At 39.6% G+C, this 23,142-nt stretch overlaps 1 protein-coding gene and 1 long non-coding RNA gene across 5 annotated transcripts in view; one reads left to right on the top strand and one right to left on the bottom strand.

Annotated features, from left to right (window-relative positions):
• Window positions 1-21,591, bottom strand: part of nlrc5 (NLR family, CARD domain containing 5) — a 33,127-nt gene extending 11,536 nt beyond the window's left edge. For 2 of the 4 annotated variants that reach the window (XM_044193815.1, XM_044193811.1), the window contains exons 1-31: window positions 21,263-21,390; window positions 20,277-20,620; window positions 18,312-18,401; window positions 17,323-17,508; window positions 16,960-17,114; window positions 16,192-16,323; window positions 15,247-15,562; window positions 13,745-14,216; window positions 13,166-13,322; window positions 12,356-12,486; window positions 9,741-9,972; window positions 9,374-9,615; window positions 6,333-6,416; window positions 6,133-6,216; window positions 5,913-5,996; window positions 5,715-5,804; window positions 5,347-5,397; window positions 5,185-5,214; window positions 4,768-4,851; window positions 4,282-4,365; window positions 4,016-4,105; window positions 3,590-3,670; window positions 2,784-2,867; window positions 2,445-2,528; window positions 1,947-2,036; window positions 1,633-1,680; window positions 1,504-1,533; window positions 1,323-1,406; window positions 1,150-1,233; window positions 853-942; window positions 567-626 (exon numbers count right to left, since the gene is read on the bottom strand). In XM_044193815.1, the coding sequence (XP_044049750.1) occupies window positions 567-626; window positions 853-942; window positions 1,150-1,233; window positions 1,323-1,406; window positions 1,504-1,533; window positions 1,633-1,680; window positions 1,947-2,036; window positions 2,445-2,528; window positions 2,784-2,867; window positions 3,590-3,670; window positions 4,016-4,105; window positions 4,282-4,365; window positions 4,768-4,851; window positions 5,185-5,214; window positions 5,347-5,397; window positions 5,715-5,804; window positions 5,913-5,996; window positions 6,133-6,216; window positions 6,333-6,416; window positions 9,374-9,615; window positions 9,741-9,972; window positions 12,356-12,486; window positions 13,166-13,322; window positions 13,745-14,216; window positions 15,247-15,562; window positions 16,192-16,323; window positions 16,960-17,114; window positions 17,323-17,508; window positions 18,312-18,401; window positions 20,277-20,604 (3,857 nt within the window). In that variant the 5' untranslated portion in view covers window positions 20,605-20,620; window positions 21,263-21,390. Of the gene's footprint in view, window positions 1-566; window positions 627-852; window positions 943-1,149; window positions 1,234-1,322; window positions 1,407-1,503; window positions 1,534-1,632; window positions 1,681-1,946; window positions 2,037-2,444; window positions 2,529-2,783; window positions 2,868-3,589; window positions 3,671-4,015; window positions 4,106-4,281; window positions 4,366-4,767; window positions 4,852-5,184; window positions 5,215-5,346; window positions 5,398-5,714; window positions 5,805-5,912; window positions 5,997-6,132; window positions 6,217-6,332; window positions 6,417-9,373; window positions 9,616-9,740; window positions 9,973-12,355; window positions 12,487-13,165; window positions 13,323-13,744; window positions 14,217-15,246; window positions 15,563-16,191; window positions 16,324-16,959; window positions 17,115-17,322; window positions 17,509-18,311; window positions 18,402-20,276; window positions 20,621-21,262; window positions 21,391-21,422 lie in introns of those variants that run through there. The other 2 variants (XM_044193812.1, XM_044193814.1) reach the window with 2 other exon arrangements.
• LOC122875057 lies at window positions 4,379-9,363 on the top strand. The gene is made up of 4 exons (XR_006377733.1): window positions 4,379-4,673; window positions 7,429-7,498; window positions 7,803-7,854; window positions 8,046-9,363. It is a non-coding gene; the product is annotated as an uncharacterized LOC122875057 (long non-coding RNA).
• Window positions 21,592-23,142: the final 1,551 nt, after the last annotated feature.

The following is a 23,142-nucleotide window of genomic DNA, read 5'->3' on the forward strand; positions in this document are numbered from 1 at the left end:
GAGACACTACATTAGGGCATTAAGTTAGGAAGTCACAGCCAGTTGTGGTGTGTTCACACTATTCTTTTTTTGCTGAAAAAGGACGTCCTTATTTTGTGCTGATTAAGAAAAACAGGTCACTCATAATAAGATAATGAGTTATTTCCTGTTTTTCTTCTGGCAATTTCTCTCTTTTCTTTGAGTGATCATAAACTTACTTAACGTATGTTCCATAGGATCTAGTTTTTTAGTGATTGACATTTAAATGTAAAATTGCCAGCACGTATTTATCTGTCAAACACTAGAATAAAAACCCAGAAGGAGAATGTCGCCTATTTACTGTTTGAGGAATTGTAAATTTGCTGCCAAGTTCCATCTACAGTTGTGGTAGACAGCTCGTTCTGCCAGGGCTGGCAGCGTTTTATGATAATTGTCATACTGAACCAAATACACTGGCAGTCAGACTGAAAGAGAAACTAGAAGCACAATGAAAGTACAATGAATGTTTGGACAAGTGACAAACTGAGCAGTCTGAAAAACACCCACCCACCAGTGCACTCAAAAAATATCAATGGCTGATCACAGACCTGCAGCTGGCTTGTTCTGCTTTCACACTGTCAAAATGGATGAAGGATTCCGTCTGAGGCCTGAAGAAGAGTTCAAATCAATATTTAACAAAAACATTATCAGTGTCAGATATCAATAAATGACAGGAAATGTATAGAATTATTGCAGTGGCATATTTGTTATAACTACTCCTAATTGCAGCCACCATTACTTGTAGCCAACAGACAGAAAATAAGCCAACATTTTGATTTTCAAATGTGGCATGTTGTTGTCTTAATAGATGTAACACAGGAAAGTATCCTGTACCTGAGCTCCACTGATGTGACTCGCTGACTGACGGTCAAACAACTGACCAACGTCAGTGCTCCAGTGGTGGATGTGTTGCTGTGGCTGACACTGAGGAAGAAGAGGATAGGGCTGATTCAAAGAAGAAGGTAATATCACAGTGGTTACTAATAAAACGATTCCTCCATCAGTTTTACTCCCGACAGCAATTATTTATGTTTCCCATAATGAAACAAAATAAACTGTATTACTCACTCTCACACGCAAAACCTATCTAATCTACACTAATCATTTCACGCATGTGTGTATCTAGCATACTTGAGGCTCTGCAGCGACGTCATCTTCGGCAGGACCTTCAGCAGATTCTCGACAGCCTCGTTTGTCAATGAGCTGTGAGACAAACTGACACAAACATAAAAGTATATTCATGTCTACCTGTTCGGTCATAATCATGTAGTAATAATATGTGGATATACAATAATTAAACTTACTCTAACTGCAAATGGAAGCGACACTGGACCAATCTTCTACATACTGTGGTTATATGAGATGGCAGGAGGCTGCTGTTGTTTATGCTACAGCATGAAAGGCATTTTTTGTGTTTTAATGTAGAAGTAATGACTTGTGATAAACTGTTAGTTAGTTAGAAGCATCTTTATCAGCTTACTGTACCTGAACATCTTTAGCTGCTGTTTGTCATCACTAAAAAAAGAGCATAGAATTAGCTTAGTAACCAACAAATGAAAATGAAGACAGTGCTATCCAGATGTGTGGAGGTTTTCACAGATGCAGCTTTTCTACCTTTTGTCAGGGCAGAACTTCAGGATCACCTGCTCTCTGCCTCCATCACTGTGAATCCAACAGGACACTGTCAGATAAAGAATCTGTACATTTTAACAGCAGTTTATAGTTAACAAGACCATTGTCTACCCAATCAATTAATTTCTATGGCATATATACTTGTGTTTTATAAACAGTCAAAAATGAGCTGTTGAGCAGAATTTGTCAGCTGTTGCAGTTCTAACTGGCAGCGCGCCACGTTGGTGTAACAGGTGCTCACTCTGTTGTTGCTCTACTAAAATCATTAAATGCCTAAAATGTAAAACAAAAAGTACCCGATGTGAATTTGTGTTAAGTTGTTATGGGAGCACAAAGCACCAGCTAGCATCGCCACTCCTTCCATGCTGATCCCATTGTTACTGGCACTGAAAAACACACACAAAAAACAATGAGCCAGGGAGAAGGACATAATTTAGCTCTAAATAAGCCATTTATACTGACTAATGCCCCGGGGTAGACGTAGTAGCTGCCAGCGTTAAACATGTTATATTTGGAACCTGTTTGATGAGAAAATAATGGTCCTGCTTTTACCAACGAACCAAGATTAAATCAGCTCTGTCTAACAAGAAACAGAGTCCCATCTTTCCTTTAAAACACTTCCTCCTATATCAAGAAAGAAGCCATGACACAAAATTCTGCTGCCAGGGTCACTTAGTCTTATTAAATGCACATCATACAACCTTGTATTGGGGGTTTGCTACAAAAGATCATTTTATTATTTTTTTTATTGTTTTGAACGTATCTTTTGTCATCATTTTGTGTGTGAGTCTTACTTGATCTCCTGGATGCTACCCAGATGAGGCAGGATATCCAACAGTTTCCTCAGACCTTTGTTGCCTAAACAGTTACTGGACATGCTGACAGACAAGAAGGCGGGGTTAAAATAATGAGACAAGAAAGAGTACAACATGGGTAGCTGCCAAAATAAAAGAAGAAACTTAAAGAAAGAAATTAAAGTAAACTGATTATTAAACTTATTAAATTATTAAATTTAAACACGGTGCAAAACGTACAGTACAGGTACAGTATATCTATGGTGCAGATTGTATTTCTGAGTTACTGTTACAGGTTGGTAAATGCTTGGTTTTTAATGATGTTTTTGTGTATCTTACTCCAGCAAAGTGAGATCAGAGGAGGTTCCCAAACTCCTCCACAATTTCTCCAGATCAGCAGGCAGCAGACCACAGCAGCTGAGACTGACAGAGACAACAGCTCTATGATTACCATCGATGATTACCATCATCATCACCAGTAATACCAATATTCAGTAATAAAAAGTTATGAAATAAAGCCCCCCTCCACTCAAAAAAGTGTTTTGTTTATTGTCGCTTCACTTCGAGCTTCACTGTGCAGAATGATGGATGTGCAGAGTTTGTCACTAGAAGGCTTTTTTCACATTCATCTGTTTAAGACGGAAAGTTTCTCTGAACTTAACTTAAATCTCAGTTTAACACCTTCATGTACACATCACATCTAGTTTTGGAGCCAGTCGTGGTCCAGTATGCAACTGACACAAGTGTGATGAGGAAGCTTGAGGAAACCTCCACTGCACACACACTGAGAATGGACATCTTGTGTCTAGTAATGAATGAAATATTTGCATTTTAACTCTGAATTTTTCAATAACGAAGAAGGAGTAGATGTAAAAAAGAGTATTTTTATGTCTGAAGGGGATCATTTTTATTAACTACATCACTGCCATCTCTCTTAAGTGTAGACATACTTGAATTACAAACAACCCTGAACAATCCTTCCCTCTGAAGAAATAAAACAGCTTTTTCTTCCTGATATTGCATCGGTTAACACTTTTAACTGATCGCTCTCTCTCTACATTAAATCCCTGCCCAAATTCATGTTGCAACAGGATGCTCTCAAAATGCTGTTTCATCATAAGCTGTGACAATAACGTAATACATACCAGAGCGTTTTAGATATTTCATTTGTAGGTTTTTCTCTCCCTCCAGAAAACACTACAGACACCTGCACAGGACTCTGTAGTCTGAAACATGAAGAAAAATACAGTTACATAGCAGTGGTGACACCTCTATTTAAAAATTAAATTAAGTAATCTATGTGGCTTATTGTTACTAAGTATTTGTGAATGCTCCCAGTGTTTCATAATAAAGCAGAATGCAGTAAAATAATGGCAAACTAATACAATTTATTCATGCTGCTGATTGTTTTACACTGTGATGAGTGCTGCAGAAGAATGGCATTATGGTCCTGCCTGATGTGAGTAACGATAAGTATGCATTTGTTAGTACAGTATGTTTAAAGGTGTACGCATGTGTGCATCTGTGTGTGCATTTATAGTATGCAATGCAGATTACAGGTGTGTTTGTACCGGATATGAAGCTCCGTCACAGCGGGACAATCGGAAAGCAGAGCAGTCAGAATCACCAAACCCTCCACTGAAGAGCAGCTGTCATTCACACTGAGAAGAGAAGTCAACAAACTGCTGCTGATCAATTCTTACCATAGCAAAATGGCACATTGTATAGCAAAAGTAGTGTAGTAAAAATAAGTCATATGCAGAATACATGTAGCTTTATGTAACTCTTGTTATATAATGTGCTGTATGACGGGTAGTTTGTATGAATCCAGTCTTACATGATCTTTTTGGTGACATTGAACTTTGGCAAAAACTGAGTGAGCGTCCTCAGAGTTTCCACATCCCACTGGCCTCCAGACAGACTAGGGTAAACACACATACAGTACACACACACACACACACACACACACACACACACACACACACACACACACACACACACACACACACACACACACTTCCTATTTTTTCACACTTCATTAGCAGTTGATTTGAGTAAATATGTACTATCAGTGGAAGTAGTGATGACTGTTTGATGCTCTGGTGACAGAAAAGGAAGTGATGGCTCTTCTACCAACTGCTTACAATGAATGCTTGCAGTGTGAAGCCTTTTTCAGTTTTAAAGATTAGGAGTGTTTAGTTAACCCAGGACAGAGGATAAAACAAGTCAGTAAGTACACAGTACTGCATTATTCTGTTTCGGTTTGTTGTCTGATTGGTAGGGGGTTCTATAAATTTGAAGAGGTGTTTTTAGGGTAACTCACTCCAGGACAGACAAGGCAGGGCAACGTGCCAGTGACTCTGCAAGTTTTTGCATCTCAGACTTGCTCCATTTCTGGTTCAACAAGCTGCAGAACAAATAGTACCACAAGATTAAAATTAAACAATAAAAAAAGTGCTAAACATCAAAATTGAAAACCATAATTTGACTCAAACTCAAATCAATCGGCACATGAACTAAACTGATTTAATAAGACCCGCAGTAGTTCTGCATTCATAGATTCAGAGGCTGTTTCTGGTCAAGATTGTAAAAAAATAAATTAATAAAAAGGTACATGCACCTTGTTAAGAGCCATTTTACTTCAAAGGAGGAGCAAAGTTCTTTAAGGAAACTGGCTATGCTGGTAAAGATCTAGAAAGTGGTTAACATTTGATAAGAGTGTTATTGTCTAATGTTTTACCTGATTGTTGGTTCAGACTTAGTTTTATGGCTGCAGAGGGGAAGACAGAAATAAGACCGAATGTCAGTAGGTGAAGTATTAATTGGATGACAATGTTATTCATAGACACATTGATTATTAGTTTGTATTTACTCATTAGCTTTATCTAACCATTAAACTCACCTCTTCAAATCAGGGTTTTGGAAGAATGTTACAGTCACTTCCTTCATCCCACTGCAAAAAGGAAACAAAATGGAAGGGTCAAATAACAAATATCAGTTTTGTTACAACTGATTGACCTTTACTTAATTCCTTTAAGGTCTATAAAATAAGTTTGGAAGACTCAAGCTTGCTTGTGATTGAGAAAATATTTTTAATGCAGAAATGCTGACCAAACTAAGGTGAGCAGTCACTAAGATCCCATAATGGAGAGTTTGTGTGGATGTACTGCATGGCCTCTGCGTTAAATCATGCAAAAATAACATTGCCTGGAACTTCATTGGCACTGTGTATGTGTGTGTGTGTGTGTGTGTGAATGTGTGTGGTCATACTTTGCGTGAACATGCTGGATGTTCAAACATGAAGACATTTTCCCGATGAGATAGTCCACCCCTTCCAGAGAGCTGTTGTTTCGACCCAGCCTGCAAGGTGCACAGACACACATAGAACTCTCACGCTCGGAATCAGCTAAAACTCAACAACATCTCGAGATATTGTGGTTATTTCACAATAGCATCTCATGTACTTACATTACTGAGACCAGTCTTGGTAGTTTGGTAAAAACATCGGCTATGTGTTTGATCCCTCCGTCTTTCAGATTGTTGTCACTCAGACTGCAATGGAAAAACAAAAGCTTGGTGTCCAATTTTAGAGCTGCATCCAAAACATTTCACTATTATATTAGGTATGGGGGGTCAGCAGCCATATTTAGCCAGAAACACAACAAAAATTCTGATGTAGCAAATATACTTGATTTCAGTGATGTCTGGACAGTTCTGTAGAGCAGAGGCCAAACTAGCTGCTCCTGCAGCAGTCAGACTGGCACCACAAAACCTTGAGGAGACAAAGACAGAATCAGCAAAGAACATTTAAACTACACAACTCTGTATATGCTAGATATGAAAAAAGAATACAAGTAAGAAGTAGAAAAGCAACAATTTGAATCTTACTCTAGTTTTCTCAGTGTTGTAAATTTTGGCAAAATGGAGGACAACTTCTCAGCAAACTTGTCGCCATACTTGCGGCTGCGAAAACTGAAGGTACACAAGCAGTGAAAAAGAACATGTATCCTTCACAATGAAACAAGCCATAACTCGGAAACTTTACTGGGCATCTTTTATAGCAAACCCCAAGCCTTAAAACCCCCCCGGTGAGAATATATGCATACGCAATAAGCATATGGTATAACTGCATGGGAGCTCTGTGTGATACTGACACTGGGACTAATTACCCTTGAAACCTTCTGAGGCAAGACCTGCTGCTGATATCGACTGGCTTGTTCCTGTCATTATCCATGATTGCCTTCACATGGAGAGTAGCCCAAGCACAGTATACAACTTTGCGTGCTGCTGTTTGAGTTCACTGCATTGTCTGTCAAGCTTATGAACAAGTGCGTCAGTTTGTTTTTCAGATAGAGTCTGTTTGTCAATTTTGCACCTCAGCCTGTGTCCTGGGGGGTGTTCCATCAGCGCAGCTAATGAAATCTGCGCTTAACTGAAAAAGCTCAGTTTGAATTAACGTCGACTTTGACTTAAGGCTCAAGCCGTTCCACTAACACAATTCAGCCGTGTCTAGTCAACGTTAACTGAAGCCAGACTCGAACAATCTAGCATTGAGCGAGCGCACGGAGTACAAAAGCAGCCCAGAACAGTTGATTGTCTGCAAAAAGAAAGGAAGTCGAGAGCGGTGGAACTATATGAGAAAAGGAGTCGTCACCAAAAAGGACAATACTGCCACAATTAACAAGGCGAGGGAGATGGCTTGGCAAAAAATTGCAGATAGACTAAATGCATAAGTTTTACAAGCCTACTTATTGTTTTATTTGTATTTGTTAATAAATGAACATTCAGGTCACTAGACACAGTAAGACTGTGGCAATATTATCAGCAGGCTAGATAGTATCAGATGTATGTTTAAAATTATGATGTAAGCTAAATTAGTAGAACTGACATAACTACAATGCATTTACTGTTAATTAGCCTAATTCTGTGAGGTGTGTGAAGCCTCTCTGACCTATATTCATTCTTCTCTGTTACATCTCAACAGGAGCCATCTCAATAGCCGAGAAGAATGTGGCAACAAGTGAAACTTCAATACAAAAACATTTTCCAGAGTGGTATGTAGCCTATAATAAATATATTTTGTCTTTTATGTGTGTGTATGTCTATGCATATAGTATGTACGTAAGGATGTATGTAGCCTACTATGTGTATATGTATGTGTGTATGCTTGTATATACACACATTTCATTATTTACCTCTTGAAACTGTTCCTAATGTTGCTTATGTTTTTAATCTTCTGACCTCAGAAAACACTTTGTGCTTATTGCTTGAAAAGTGCTCTATAAATAAAATTATTATTGAATGTATTATGTTAAATGTATGTATTAAGATAGTAGCTGTAAATATGTACCATTTTAGCCACCAAACAAAAAGACGATGAGGAGACTGTCTGCAGTCTCAGATGCCAGAGGTAAGAGTAAGACCAAATGTGAAGAGTTTTGGATGTGTCTACATTTTACAAATAATGTATAACCATACACCTCGCTGCAGGACATGACCGGAACAACAAGTACATCAGCAAGGAATGAAATGAGTAATACTTCGTATTGCTGTTACCAACTACATAATCAGATACTATTTGACACATTTTCTCTTTCACAGGATGTTTGTTCAATTTACAAGTGTCATCTGCTCATTGGCTTTGAAAGCTAGAAACAGGACATGGAGTACAAAAAGCTAAAAATTAAGAAGTTGGAGATAAACACACTGGAGAATGATGTAAGTATAAATTTAAATACATCAGAAGGTCCTGGTTTGGACCATAATTAATGCTTTTGTTTGTTTGTTTTTTTGTCTTCACAGCTTGAACAAAATGAGTGAATGAAATAATAAATTACTTTGACAGACTTTTCTTTCTTAAATCACACATGTTAAGCTTTCAAATAAAAGGTTTCACTCCAAAATAAAGGTGACCATGAATAAAATGGGGATTGATTGAAATAGCTCTTAGTTTATGTTTCAGAACACATGACATATGTGATGCGAACGCGAAAAGACACTTGACAGAATTGTCTATTGGGGTTCTGTTTCCACCAGTTGGACATTCTTTGACACACAGTCTAAATTAAGCCTGACAGTTAGCCTGCGGTATAAGTTTCCTTGGTTACTGAGCAGGGAATCCTATAAGCCACAGTAATGGAACGGATCTCTCACTTAAACTAGTGAGACTTATCGAAATAAGCCAGGATTTTCCTTTGAAATTCCTTGATGGAATACCCCTCTGGCCAGTTTCGCTTAAGAAACCTTCTGGCATCACTGTTTGTTTTTGTTTGAGTTGATCTCACCTCATGAAGGTCCTATTACGTTAAAATTATATCCCGCAAAGGCATCAGTTGTCATCTTTTTGCCCTTGAGTCGAGGCTACTGTATGTCTAGTTGTTACAGAAAGGCTCAGCCAACCGCAGGAAACAGAGACTTTAAGTCGGTTTCACAGTATGCGGGACAGGTGGCCAATCAGCTAAGGAATGTCAAAGGCAAAGCAGCAGCTCTTTCCACATTCACTGACGGTGTTCAACTGCTCTCTCAGCGTCCACAAGCTAAACACATGTTTTCAGATTCTTGACAGATCAACGCCGTCCATTTTACCATTCCCATGTGTTACAACTTCACTTCTCAACTCTCGCCGGTCATAAAAATTGTTCCTAGCCTCACATGTTGTGTTCACCTAGAATTTTGTCTTTTGCACTCACACTTTGCACTCTGATGGTCTCCAATGGAGAGATAGTCCCCCAAAGATGAATATAATATGAAATGTAGAGCAAATTTAGCTTCTGAAGCTATTTCAAATAACAGATAGAAGTCTAAATGTGGATTTCTCATTTTCGCAAGAAATGCAATTTGATTTAATTCTATAGTTAGACAAGTGTGTGTGTGTACATTTGTTGATGCTATGTGTTGTTTTGCTTGTGTGAGTATTTGTGTTGACTTACCAGAGGTAGTGAATGTACTGACACCTGGGCAGGACATCTAAACACTCAAACTCCATTGAGCATGCTCCAAAGTCCAATCCGATGCCATTATCACCTACTGAGTTAACTACAAAAGCCAGAGCATCAATATCATTAGGCAATAGCCGGATGTTGCGCAGCTCCAGAGTTGGTCTCGTACCCACAACCTGCTTAGCCAGTTGGTGGTCCTGGCTCTCCTGGACACAGTGGCAAAGCTCCAATATCTGGGAAGATGTAAGAAGGAAGGATCAGTAAGGAAAGAAACAGAGAGAGGGTAAAATAAAATAAAAAATTTGTGCAGTTAAATTATACATCCGTTTATCAGGATTCACTTCAGTTCATATTCTACCTTTGGTCCAGTCAGGGTGTTGCTGTGACACAGCTTTTTTAGCAGTTTCAGAACGAGTGCTTGTCGTTTTTGGACCCAACTTTGGCCTCCTGTTCCACCAGCTGTCTTGGCTAGTTGAACTAAGGCTGGAGTGCAGTGTGGGGAAGCCAGGCCACATACATACAGGTGCAGGGAGTCAGTAAAGACTGTCCTCTGGTCTGACTTGGTCGTCCAGCGAGTTTTCAGACTGAATCTGAGAGAGCAATGAGGAAGAGGATAGTGCAAAGTCAATATTTCATTTGGATTAAGATTAAGGTACGCACCGACGTTATACTGCTGTGTAGAGGACAGTTCCTGGCCTCTCCAGCCAGATGAGAAGAATAACTCACTTGATGTACAGTAGGCACACTGTCCTGCTTTGGCTAATGATCATCACATGACAATGGCAAACTTTGGCATGAGAGAAATATTTATTACTCTATTTAATACTCTATTTATTAAGGTACTTTTTAGTTTATAGAAGCAAACCAGTGACTAATTTTACTCAGAAATCTGAGGCGTTAGCCTGTATGTATGGATGTTGTAGAAGGAGTTTATGGGCGCTTTCACAGCTGTAGTTCGGTTAATTTGGTCCAGACCAAGGGGGAATTGTTGTGTTTTAGTTCTGGTCTGGTTTGTGTTCACACTGGCTTTTTACAAACAAACCAAGAGAAATAAACATGATGTTATACAGACTGACAGGTAACTCAGTGATTGGACAGTTTTGGTGATGTCACCCTGCATCATCAACACATAATCAGGACCCACATGGGGAAATCAAATTCCAGTGACTGGCAGCCGGTCATGCAGCTCTTTAATGCTTCTGATGTACATATTTATGTTATCTGGTGTCACAAAGAGTTCACGAAGAAATAACAGATTATAAGCATTATTAGTGTTATTAGACTGCAAATCGACTGCATGTTAAGAATAATGACTAACTGGTAGATACAGATACAGTCACACACATTTAGAATAGGATCGTACAAGGACAGCAGACTGCAGTTTTAACTGCTTTTGACTGTCTGATCAATCAGGGAAAATCCCCACACTCACGTGCTGACATGTATATGTGTTACCGTGGTTACCAAATATTTACATAAACAGGGTATGACATACAACAAAAGTCTCCAGCCAGAATCGAACCAGGAACATTTTTGTTATATGGCATGTATTTCAACCACTTGGCCACCTGACTTGCCCAGAATCTCCAACGTTCATTCAACATGTGTATTTACAGGGCTTTAAACACCCTTTTACATTAAAAAACCCTGATAAGTCAGATAGTCTTGTCGACCTGTGTTTCACATTGGGGTTTATTGTCATTTGAGCACCTAGTTGATTAGTAAAGTAGCAGCAACACACTCCCCCTACAAAGAAAATATTAGGAACCCGAAACAACACAGACTGTTGATATAATTTAGAATGTGGCTATACATATATATTGATGGGTCGCCTCCTGCTGTGTCATGTCTCACTGTCAGTGCCCTCCCTGCTGAATCCCCCTGATCCCCCACTACAGTGACTGGACAGCATCAGCTTATTTCCGGCCTGCTTCTAGGGAGGAAGGTCAGACAAATCTCAGTGTGCTCAACTTTCACGGCTCATCTTGCGTCCATGGCAAGGTTATTCCTGGTATTGAGTGTGACTCCTCTGAACATTAATGAATTAGGTGAGATTTGGGAATTTAGTTTAGATGAAAGCTCCAAGATTGGATAATACCTGAATAGAATTATTGTTGTGATTTTTTTATGTTTTATTTCTAAGTACATTTACTCATGAACAAATTTGAGGTACTTGTACTTTACTTGATTATTCTACTTCATACTTCTACTCCACTATATTTCAGACTTTTGACTGTACTACATTTACTTTGACAGCTTTAGTTACTAGTTAATTTGAAAATTAAGATTTTTGCAAACAAAACATATGGAGAGCTTATAAAATATGATGCTTTGTTATAAATTAAACTACTGTACAAAACAATATATGCATGCATAGCAACATGATTTTAAAACCAACTACATCAGTAAAATTCTGCTTTTCCATTACAGTAATGCATAAGTAATAATTATATAATGATATATAAAAAAACATAACAGTTATAGGGGGCATTTTTCTGCATTGAGTATACTTATATATATACTTACATATTTTTTCTGTGTGTAAACTTTTCCTTTCACTAATTTTTTCTTGTAATGGAGATCTAGATTTGGTTACAGGCGTCTATTTTTAGAAAAGACCATATAGCACAAATGTGGGTAGACAGGTGTAAACAGATGGAGTTTAATTCTGCTGAACTGTACGTCACTCAGCTGATAATTAGGTCATTCTGTCCACAGGCAGCAACTAAATACTTAAAGGAAATGCACAGCAATTCTGTAATAATGTTGTATAATATATAAAAAAGAGAGTTGTAGTTAATTGTAATTATAATTGATTCCTGTTACTGCGACTGCCGTTAAACAGAGCTCACAGTTACGCCTTTAGAAAGGCCACCTGATCGTCAGCTCCATAGAGGAAAACTGCACTCGCCTTGAAAAATATAACCATGTTCTTCCCTGTTCCATTTGGCATCTCTGAATTCAGTTCCCTACCTCTTCTTGAGCTGCATGTCACTAACATCCTTACTGGTCATGATTCTGAGTGCAGCCAAAAACTCCTGTATTGTCAGATGAATGAAGCAGTAGGAGTTGACAAGCGTCCCATCCTCCCGTCTGAGCTCCACCTGACAGGAAGTCATAGACGAACATGTTATTTATTGTATCACTAACAAGACTAACAGTCTTCAGCTACGCTTGTTAATGTCAAAATTGTCCAGAGGGTGATGTCAGAGTTTATTTATTTATATATTATTTTGTGAGTATGAAAGTGTTAAGAGATGTCTGTAGCAGTATTACATAGGTATTTTTTGTGTGAGGATGTGCAAGCAGAGAGGTATTATATTAAACCACTTGTAAGTTTTTATGATATCGTCACCAAAGTTATTACAATTTATCCTCTGGAGACCATGATTGTCAACTTTGCCATAAAAAAATGAATTACAACAATAAATCCTTGTTTGATATCAAAATGAAGGAGAAAGTAGACATTTTCGTTCCAGTTATTCATAAAAAGGTACAAAGGTTCAGCCAGTTCACATAATAAATCTCTATCTATTTCTGACAACCAGTCCACGAATCCCCATCAGCAATCAGCAGCTTAACTTCTTCCGCTCCTATCTTGCTGTTCTTACTGTCACCTAACAGGTATAAGCCTCACCATTTTCTCCTTGTGGGCAAATTGGTTTTAAATATTGCAAAGAGTAAATGCCAACAGTTGCCCCCCCCCCAAAAAAAACACAAGAAAGCCTGCACACCCGCAGATATGTCGAGAACATTCACACATACTGTATAACCATGTCTGACCTGTGAGAAGAGCCCTGTCCTGATTGAAAACTCCAAAACATCCTGAGAAACATCTTCTTCCATGAAGAGGATCTTGCTGCCCTCTAAGCCTTTCCAGGCCAGCTGAGTCAGCTCACACAACTCAGATCGACTCAGAGTGGTCTGCGGGCACACAGCACTGCACAAAGAGACAGAAAACAAATTCATTCATTTGCATTTGAGCAGAATTGAACTAGCAATAACATTTGCTGCAATGGTACATTACATACTCAAAGATCATGTGAAAGTGAAAACTGAATTGAAACTGAAATTTTTAAATCATTAAAATGAAGACATCGCACTGGTGGGGTTTTTAAATAATCTTCAACAATCTTTTTCTCATTTCTTAAAGACATATACATCTTTCTAAGGGTTTTCCTGGATCACTTCTCTATTTGTGTAACATACTAAAATGTATTTAATAGCGAGGAATCAACCTTTTCTCTGAATTCACCTTGTCAATCAAATGTATTAAAGTTTCATGCTATGTAATATATGTTGTGTCAGTGTTGTGAAATGGTGTTGTTTAGTACTCTGTTTAGTTCTCTACTCAGCCTTCACCTCTGTGGAAGACTTGCAGTCTCTGGCGTGTCATTTCTTCCTCTTTTGTCAGGGTCACGGCTCAGAAATGCACTAAGACCAGTAAGGTAGACCTGGGTCAGGGTGGACGGTATCTGCACTTGTGTGGGTGGTACTTGGGCTCTACCATTTGTTACATCCATCATAATGTCTTCACTCCCTCTTCTTCTTACTCCTTGATCTCCCCTTTGTGCATGACTCCTTCCTCTACTGCCCTCTTCTCCTCTTCCTCCTCCTGGCATCTGTACTCCTTTATCCTCTTTTTTCCTTTCCTCACTTCCTCTTTCTTCCGGCGTCTGCGTCCTTCCTGCGTCTCTCCCTTCTAGCAGCAAATGCTCCAGACAGATGCAGCAGATGTTGCAGAGGGCAGGGAGGGATGACATGGCGAGGAGGTGTCGAGTGGAAAGAAGGAGATCCGCTGCCTGCACCCCAAGAGCTCTGTTTGCTGAGTGACCTTTGCAGTTGAGACGTAAATTAGTTTAAGCCCACAGAAATTTAAGGTAGACCCGCACGCGTGTTTTCACTTATTTTGCCTGATCAGGCCTCTTCTATGACTGTGAGGTCGTGTTCAGACTGAGCTCGGTTGACTGACTCTCCCGTCAGTTTTGTTGCACCTTTCATGATTCTTGTTATTACATGAAGTTTAGCGATCTTATGTGATACTCAGCATAGCTCAGCCTGACGTCAAGCAGAGCAGAGGTCAGCTAGTATAAGTCAAAACACGTGTGTGGGTATGCAACGTGAATTTCAAAACACACATGAAGACACTGCATTATATGAGTTCAGTTTTTTGAAAACTTGCTTTAACATGTTTGCAATTCATTCTAAAAGCTAATTTTACAACAATTATGCTATAGCAAATAAGCATGAAATTTAAAAATGTAGCTACCCTAAAAACTGATCTAGTACCCCCTGAAGTCTTAATGGGGTACACCGGCAATCTGGTGTCACACACTAAATATACCCATAAAGCAGGATGACTTGCATGGTCATGGTCAATATGGTTTGGATCCTACACTTCCCATAATGCAACTCAAAAATTTGAGGTCTCCCTGATGACATCATCAGGAGCTAATTTCTCAAACTTTAGAAAACCACATAACACATTTTGAAACAGTTTGAAACCGTTTTCACAAGCTAGTACTCCCAATGAGGAAGTCACATTGGTGGAATTCCCCTTTATTACAACTATGTTTCGAACAGGGACTTGAAAATACTATAAATAAGGAATTATCTTATATGCAAAATAACTGCTGAACACAAACCAAGTGAACCAACTAACAGACAACCAACTATACATCTCAGCATGTAGTATACAGTAACAGTAACAATATTAAGCTACAGTATGTCAAACTGGCCACTGACCTGCACTGAATTTAGTGTATATTGAGTCTACATTGATCCATCTATAGATCAATCTAGATCTATCTCTATGCAGAATAACTAATATCGCAATGTAAATATAAAAGCTTGCATGTTTTCACCTTTTACTCCAAAGAAGTTGTGCACATACTCCCTGATGGCATGGCAGTCCCACCCCAGCAGCTGCCCCACTTTATCAGATATGCCTTCCAAATCAATGACGTCACGTACACGACAGGTGACCACCACAGTACATCCTGGAAGGAGCTGACGATTTAACAACCCTGAGATGAGGTCTGCAACAGGCAGAGGGTTTTCAGGGTCCAGTAATTCTCGCTGCACCTCTTGTCTGTTGAGTTTGCTATGAAACTCGTCATAGCCATCCAGCACCCAGCAGCTTTGCTCTGGATTGGAAAGGAGGTAATCCACAATAGCTCTCTGCTCAGAACACAGCATGTATGTAGGATGTAAGAATAACAAAGAAAATGTATTAGTTAATTTAGTTGAACGTAAAGACATACATTACTGGCTATGATTTGTTTGTTACAATTGTTTAAAAACATTTAAGTGTGTTTTACTAGTAATATCAAGAAATGCCTTTTTATTAATATTGAGAAATGGTTTAAAATACAGCCTTTGACTGGTGGACATGTTCAGTGGCAAGATAATCAACTCTTGGCACTACTCAGCTTTATGAATACAGCCCCCTATGACCTGCCATTCAATCTGAGAGCAGTCTGAACACTGATTTCAGTACAGGACTGCTGTTTAAAATGTTACTTTCAAATTGAACATCAGGAAGTCCTGCTTTATATGATATACATATAATAACATAATAATATACAGTATACATATACAATGGTATACATCATAGCTGGTTGTAGTTCTGATACCATCTCCATGGGAATGTTTGTTTTACTTATTTATTATTATTACTTAATTTATTTTCATGTCCAAAGGTGGCCACCGGTTGTGGTTCTTGATGATTTTGTTGTGTGTGAGCTCACCAAACCAAATTCTTATTGACTATGTTGAAATGGCAAGTATTGAATGAATGTTCTGCATACCTTTTCATTGTCGCCACCTTTTGGGGGGAGGTAGTGTCGGAATAGCAGCTCAGACAGGGAGAGAGGACGGGACAGCACATTGAGCTGACGGAACTCTAGCAGGACAAACAGGTAGGATGAAGGGAGAGGGCCCTGGATGATAAGAGAGAGAGAGAAGAAGATAGAAACAGAGAGAGGGAGGGAGAGAATAAAATGAAGACAAAAAGAGAGAATGAACCAAGCAGAGAAGGAAAAGTTAAAAGGGGAATTCCAGAGGTCTGGTAGTTCCGCCCCAACCAATTTCGTGCAGCTCCCTCTGGGCTTTATGCAACTTTTTTCACATGTGCAGTAGTACTCCCAAAGACCTGTAAACAGACTCTGAGGTGTCAAATTGGTGGCATTCTCCTTTAAATGAAACTGGTAGCTGCTATGTATTTGTTTATGTTGCTCCACAGTTCGGTTGCTCATAACAGCAGCAGTGTTAGAAATAGTTTCCAGGTGACAGGTGAGAGTTGGATTACACAAATAAAACGTGTTTAAAACAAATCCACTTTTGTTATATTACCCAAAGAGCCCAAAGAAGTTTTAGAAAGTTTGGCGTCACTTGTAGAATAACCCTCTATTGTTACTGCTGATTCTTCCTCTTTTCACCTTCTTCTTAATAATAATAATAGTAAGACTAATTTGATCAGCCCCAACACCAATCCAACAGACTGGCACAGAACATCTCTGACAATGCAAATATTTATTTTAAATAAATATTGAATGATGAGAAAAATGTAAACCTACTAGTCCACGTGCCCACTGCTGTCCTAAACAAGACACCAGCAGAGTTTTTCCTGATCCAGACTGGCCAACGAGAACTGTCACCTTTCCTGCACATCCCTGGAGGAAGGTCTCCAATGTTACTCTGGACTCCATAGACCCATAATCCCCATCAGGCTCTGAGTTTGGGGAAAACACTGTTTAGTTAGTGTACAGCAGACTATAACTATACATGAGTCGGTAAGTTTTATGTCTGTATGACCAAGCCGCACCATAGAAGATGCTTTTTTTTTCAACTCCATACCACATAAACAATAAAGATTCGATTTTCAAACAAATTCAGCAGATTCTTGGTGTACAATAAGAGGAAGAGGAAGTCATGCTAACCTGGTGTTCTGCTCCCTCTGTCTACCGAACCAGGGGTTTGATCAGGTCTGTCCCGGCCTCTGTTTGCCACTCTTAGGCCGACCCACACGTTCTCCAGCTGGACCTCCCTCACCAGGCGCTCACTGAGTCGCGCCCACCTCCTCAGCAGCAAACTCATCACTGCAGCAATGTACTGCTCCCAGTGGTCTGTGGGTAGAGCACATTATAAAACATTACATTATTTGTAGAGGGCAGTTCTCTGGGGAGAAAACTGTTCTTCTGCAAATTTGCATCCCACAAGTAAACAGCAGCCCTGTTCTTAATATTCCACATCCCATCATTTTTATCATTTGACTGCAGACAGACAAATTCCTGTTAAACACACAATTTCCTGTTCATGTGTAATGACACGCACAGTTACAACGCTCAACATTTAAGATACAACATTTAGAAAAGTCACAGTACAAGAAAACAGGATTATTTGGTTTGAAAAGTTCTGTGTGTGTCTGCTGAATAAAAGGATTCATGGAATTCAAAACAGTGAAAAAAAAACAAAACAAGTCCGGTGCTGGGCTTGTACAGTAAATGTACAGGAAGTTGGGTCATAATTATTCAAGCAAGCTTGTTTTGGTTCAGCACTAAACATGAGAAGTGGGTTAACCCTGGTAATGTGATGCTCAGTAAAATAGGCATACATAACTAAGATGCCTGGTTTAGTCCTACAATTAACACATCGCTGTGGAATGTCTGCGCAAACTCAGTTTGCTGTTTTATGGTTACGTCTTGATGAGTTGCTCACCCAGCGCAAACACCAAAAATGTTTTCCCTCTTCCTGGTTTCTTACATGTAACTCATGACAAATGTGATTTGGTGTCTCTGTCTCTGGCCCTGCCAGCCCAGCCCATAGACTTTACACTGAAATACTGTTTAGTGGCCATTTGCCAGGTTAGTTTGTGCATGAGAATGTAGCTGCAGTGTAACAAGGTTGAAGTGTTGTATGTATGATCTACCAATCCGTGGGCGTTTGATGAGCCGCTGCTCAGAGGACGGCGATGACGACTTCTCATCCGTTACACTGGGAGTGGAATTTTCACAAACATCTACAGTGCAGAAAAACACATAAAACACACAGTACATAAAAAATACTAGAGAATATCCAAAAAGACTAATGCTATCAAGTGCATACTATTCTTAGGCCCCCACTTTTAGTTTCAAAATCATCTAGAGACAAAAAGAAAAGAATTGAAGGAAATGTTGGGGATTACCAAAGTGAAACAAAAGACTAAATGGAAGCTGACTGTTGACCAACAAACTGCTTCTTCTCCCCACAGCTGCCTTTCAATTTCACTTTAGTTTGTCAGTAAGGCTATATCTCCTGTGGGGCGCTTTACTATAAATCAAATGAAACAAATCTCAAGTAAAGAAACACCTTTCACCTAAAAGACAGACCACCGGATCACACGCCTTACATTGTATTTAATTTGTGTAATTTTCCAGGCAAGCCACATTTTATTTTGGGAGCTTCTTTGGGTATGCTCAACATACAAATGCACCAACAGCAGCACAGAGTCAAAGTGTGTGGTGGACATGGTAGGTAGGAAGTGTAAAGTTTAGTCAACTGAATAAATGTTGCCTTTTTAAATCATTAGATGTATGGCAAAATGTGCATGCAAGTAAATAGAACACCAAATCAATGGAAAACAACTGCAGACTGTGTGTATTTATTCATGCTAGTGCAGCCAGGTACAAACAAAATGTATAATCCTCTTTTCACACACACACACACACACACACACACACACACACACACATCCTGTATCGCACTTGCACAGACACAAAAAAAACCTAACTACCATATTCTCATTCTCATGCAGCGAACAGAACAAAATGCAGAGAATCTATGGTTTTATAGCAAATGACATGCAAGTAGGCACCGGAAATAAGAGGAAGGCCAACACCAGTAAAGGTTGCAGGTACTCTATGATGAGATGGTAACCACAATGCTAAAACAAAATAAAAAAGCACAAAAGCACAGAACAAGTATAATATTCCAGAAGTAATAGGCCAATTTGTTCTGTTCAAATTGGTTAGGACATTTTCATTCTGATTTGGCTTTTTTTTTTGTTTATTGTGGAATAAAGTCTCTGTGTCAGTGCAGCACTGGTGAATTAGTGCAGAAAGCTGCTGCCGCACTGATCACTGTGGCGTTCCACGTAGCCACCTTGCATGCAGTGCTGCAATAGAAGGTGCTTTCCATAAGCTTTCAAATGACAAATCCAAAACACTGCTGTTTGAACCCATGGGGAGATATGCAGCCACAGTCAATGCTGTGTGTTTTTTGTTAAATTACTCTTTACAGCACATACCCATGGATTTCATTTAGTTTAGTTTATTTCTTTATTTGACAGGGACAGTGCAGGTTAATAACATTTCTGAAAATATGCCAGAGTTAGCCAGAAGGGCTCATTTTCATCTGTATTCCCAAGGCAGGCAAAGCAAGACATTAAGAATAAAAGCATTGGACATAAAATCAACGACAAAAGCAGTGAAAAATATGCAGATACAAAAAGAGCCTGCAGTACATAGAGGCAAAAGAGACAGCTCTTATGACACACTGAATCAACAATAGTGTGACAACACAATGACAGGCCTAGTGTGGATATTATGTGGAGACTATGATGAGCAGCAGCAGCTCTTACACTAAATATATACATATAAAACATCATTCCTGTCTTGTATAGACTGCCCTTACTACACTTTTCTCTTTTCTCCTACACCTTGACATATGTGTATGAGACTAAACACTAACTTTGTTAAAATGACCATTCTTGTTGTGTTTTACATTCGGTTTTGGACTGCCTGTAGGCCACCTGACCACTGAAGTGAGTTTTGGACTGTAGGTGACTGAGGAATGCGCTCACAAACCTTTTAGCCAAGGACTAGCGTCAACATTTACAGCATCATTTTATACTCACTGTCTGCATATCCAGCCACTGACATGAGCCTCGACTCCAGGCGCATGGGGATGTTCTCACACAAGATACACACGCTCTGGAGGAAGCTGCGGCAATATGCAGTGTCGGCCACCCTTAAGTACTCCAACATGGCTATGATGTGTTCTGTCCCTGCTGCAGCAGAAGAGGCCTGGTGGTGAATGTTCCACCCAGCATCACTGGGCATCATTTGGCACAGCTGCATTATGACTGCGGGAGACTGGCTGCTAAGGATGTGGAGCAGTTCTGAGGATTCCTGAGCCAAGACGGAGTTCACATTTTCATGGTCAGCGTCAACCTCCTCATCCATGGTCAGACTCCATCAGCTGACACACAAACAGGCAAACATGAACATAAAGTACACTCACGCACAACCTCACACCTCAAAGACAGCTTTAACTGGAGCCACTTACATTATTCTTATTGTTCCTATTAGTCTGGAAAATGTAAACATGCAAACACTTCACACACACACACACACACACACACACATCAGAGGGAACTTGATGACCACTCACATCATCAGCATCACACAGAAAGCTACAATTTGCAAAGTGGATGCAGGGAAGTAGACCATTTCAAATGCAGGAGCTGGATACCGCGCTCCACTTTTATTAATTAAAAGTTGCGCTTGCGCAGCGCGTTTTAAAGCGTTTTATATGTGGAAAGCACGTGCGCAGGGGTTATACTTTATTACTTTTGTTGTGGACGGCCATTAAGCTATTGTTTCCTTCAATGTAGCCTAAATGTAATGTCCCATTTGGGCCGAAAGTGTGCTTTTGCCCTCATATCCTCCATATCCTGTACTGAAATAACTTAGAGCCGGGGTCATTTAAGGTAACGAGCGTCGCTTTGTGCTGAGTCTTTTGTCTGAAGCCAAACACACACAGGTTTTAGGCTGCATTAAACGGCGCAGTTCCTGATCGTTTCAAAGTTAGCTAATAGTGTCAAAGAAAATAAGCACTCACCAACAACTGCTGTCGTAGACTGCATCTCTGGGCAGCCAGTGTCTATTATTTAAAAAACGAAACCAAGGGCAGAGCATTTAGTTTTGGTTTCGTTTTTTGCTCAGCAACTCCGATTCACGCACCCAGACAGTTGTTATGGACAAATACGGTGGATACTTACCAAAGATGAGTTTGGTTAACTACATAGCTGCGGTTTTAATGAGACATGTAGGATTCTGGCGAGGAGCGACATTTCGTCAGAAGTGCAGCTCTTGTACAGAGGTCCACTATGATTACATGAAACAAGCACACAGTGTTGCAAAGCTGCTCAGCTCAGCCATACCCACAGTGGCTCCTGCTTCACAGAGGACAAACAAATGAACTTGGTTCAGACAGTGCATTGACTCCTATGGCATAATGGTTCAAATCTTTGACATTATAACTTTAAGTATTAAATTAATTCATTACAGCTTGGTGCAAAAAACCCCAAAAAATTCTCAATGTAGAAAGGGCATATCAGAGCGAGAAAGAAGGCACATGTTCAAGGACTGCCTGGCAGTCTGCCACATGCCTTGTATTGCTTTGCTGAGGAGCCCCAGGCCCCTCAGGATCCACTGCAGGACGTGTAGGAGACTCTAGAGCTATATAAATTGTGTGTCAATGCAATTTCACCCATATTCATCCATACTTGTGACTGTGATCTCATTTCAAGCTGTCTGAGATTCTGAGTGGAGATGACCAACTATTATGTTTCGTTCATTTGCCATGATCCAGACAAAGTGGTGCCTGTGGCATACAGTAAATATCAAGTATTTGAATTTATGTTAGAAGCTCATCTGCGTTAAACACACTCTTGTTGTGGTGCTCCACAACAAAAATGGATCACCACAACTGAAGTCTAATCATCAAAGATGATTGGTGTTTGCTCTCAGGAGACTCGACAAACAAGACGCCAAATCTGTCTGCTCATTCCCTCTCTACCCCCGGTGAGCGGCACTCCCTCCCTTTTATCCTTTTTTTTTTTTTTTTTTAGACGCAAATAGATTATACCATGAGTGGTCAAAGCGCTTCAACACAATCTCACTTTGATAACTAATCAGCTGACTCACTTTTTACAGAAGCTTCAACAACTCCCTTGTGCCTAAAAACTCCCACCCTCACAACACTACACCACCTGACCTCTGACCTCCAGTCCTTCTCAGTACCTATCTCATTACATGGAGCTGGTGTAATTAGATAGATGTTAGGTGTGCTTTCAAGAAAACATGTCATGAAAAAAGTCAACACATGTTTATTACAACGTTGAGTGATTCATGGGCTTGCACTAAACACAGACTGCTGTGCAAAGTGAGTAGATAACGTCCATCTCTTTAACTGCCCTCCTAGTGGACAACACTGGGGGGTTGATATAGGAACTCAAATCAAAATCTGTCATAGATTGATGACACTGATTGTGTCAGTTAAGACTGGGTTTTAAAAGTAAATTTCTTGTTTGAATTTAGCCAAAGTAATCATCATGTTTGGTGAACATAAATGAATAGGAAAACATGTCAAAATGTTAGCCATACAAATAGCAGTGTTGATCTTTTTCTTTTTAAAGAAGCCTAAATAAGTTTGGCTCTAACAACTCTGACCAAGTGAGGGAAACCCTGGAGTGGGAGGGCTTTGCTGTGAGCCATCAGTCAGCTGCATGCTCACTGCGACTGCATGGGTGGGCAAACCGTCACCTCAACATCAAATCATCGTAAACAGAATTTGTTGAGAAAAAGGAATAAGCCTTGTGCACAAGATGCATCGTAGGAGCCAATATGCCTGAAACATGCCTGCTTTACTCAGGCCATTAGCTTGATATTCTGTATAAATATATATATATATAGTATAAAAAATGTTTCTATATTATT

This window comes from Siniperca chuatsi, linkage group LG4 (genome assembly GCF_020085105.1).
Source record: "Siniperca chuatsi isolate FFG_IHB_CAS linkage group LG4, ASM2008510v1, whole genome shotgun sequence".
Taxonomy (NCBI): Eukaryota; Metazoa; Chordata; class Actinopteri; order Centrarchiformes; family Sinipercidae; genus Siniperca; species Siniperca chuatsi.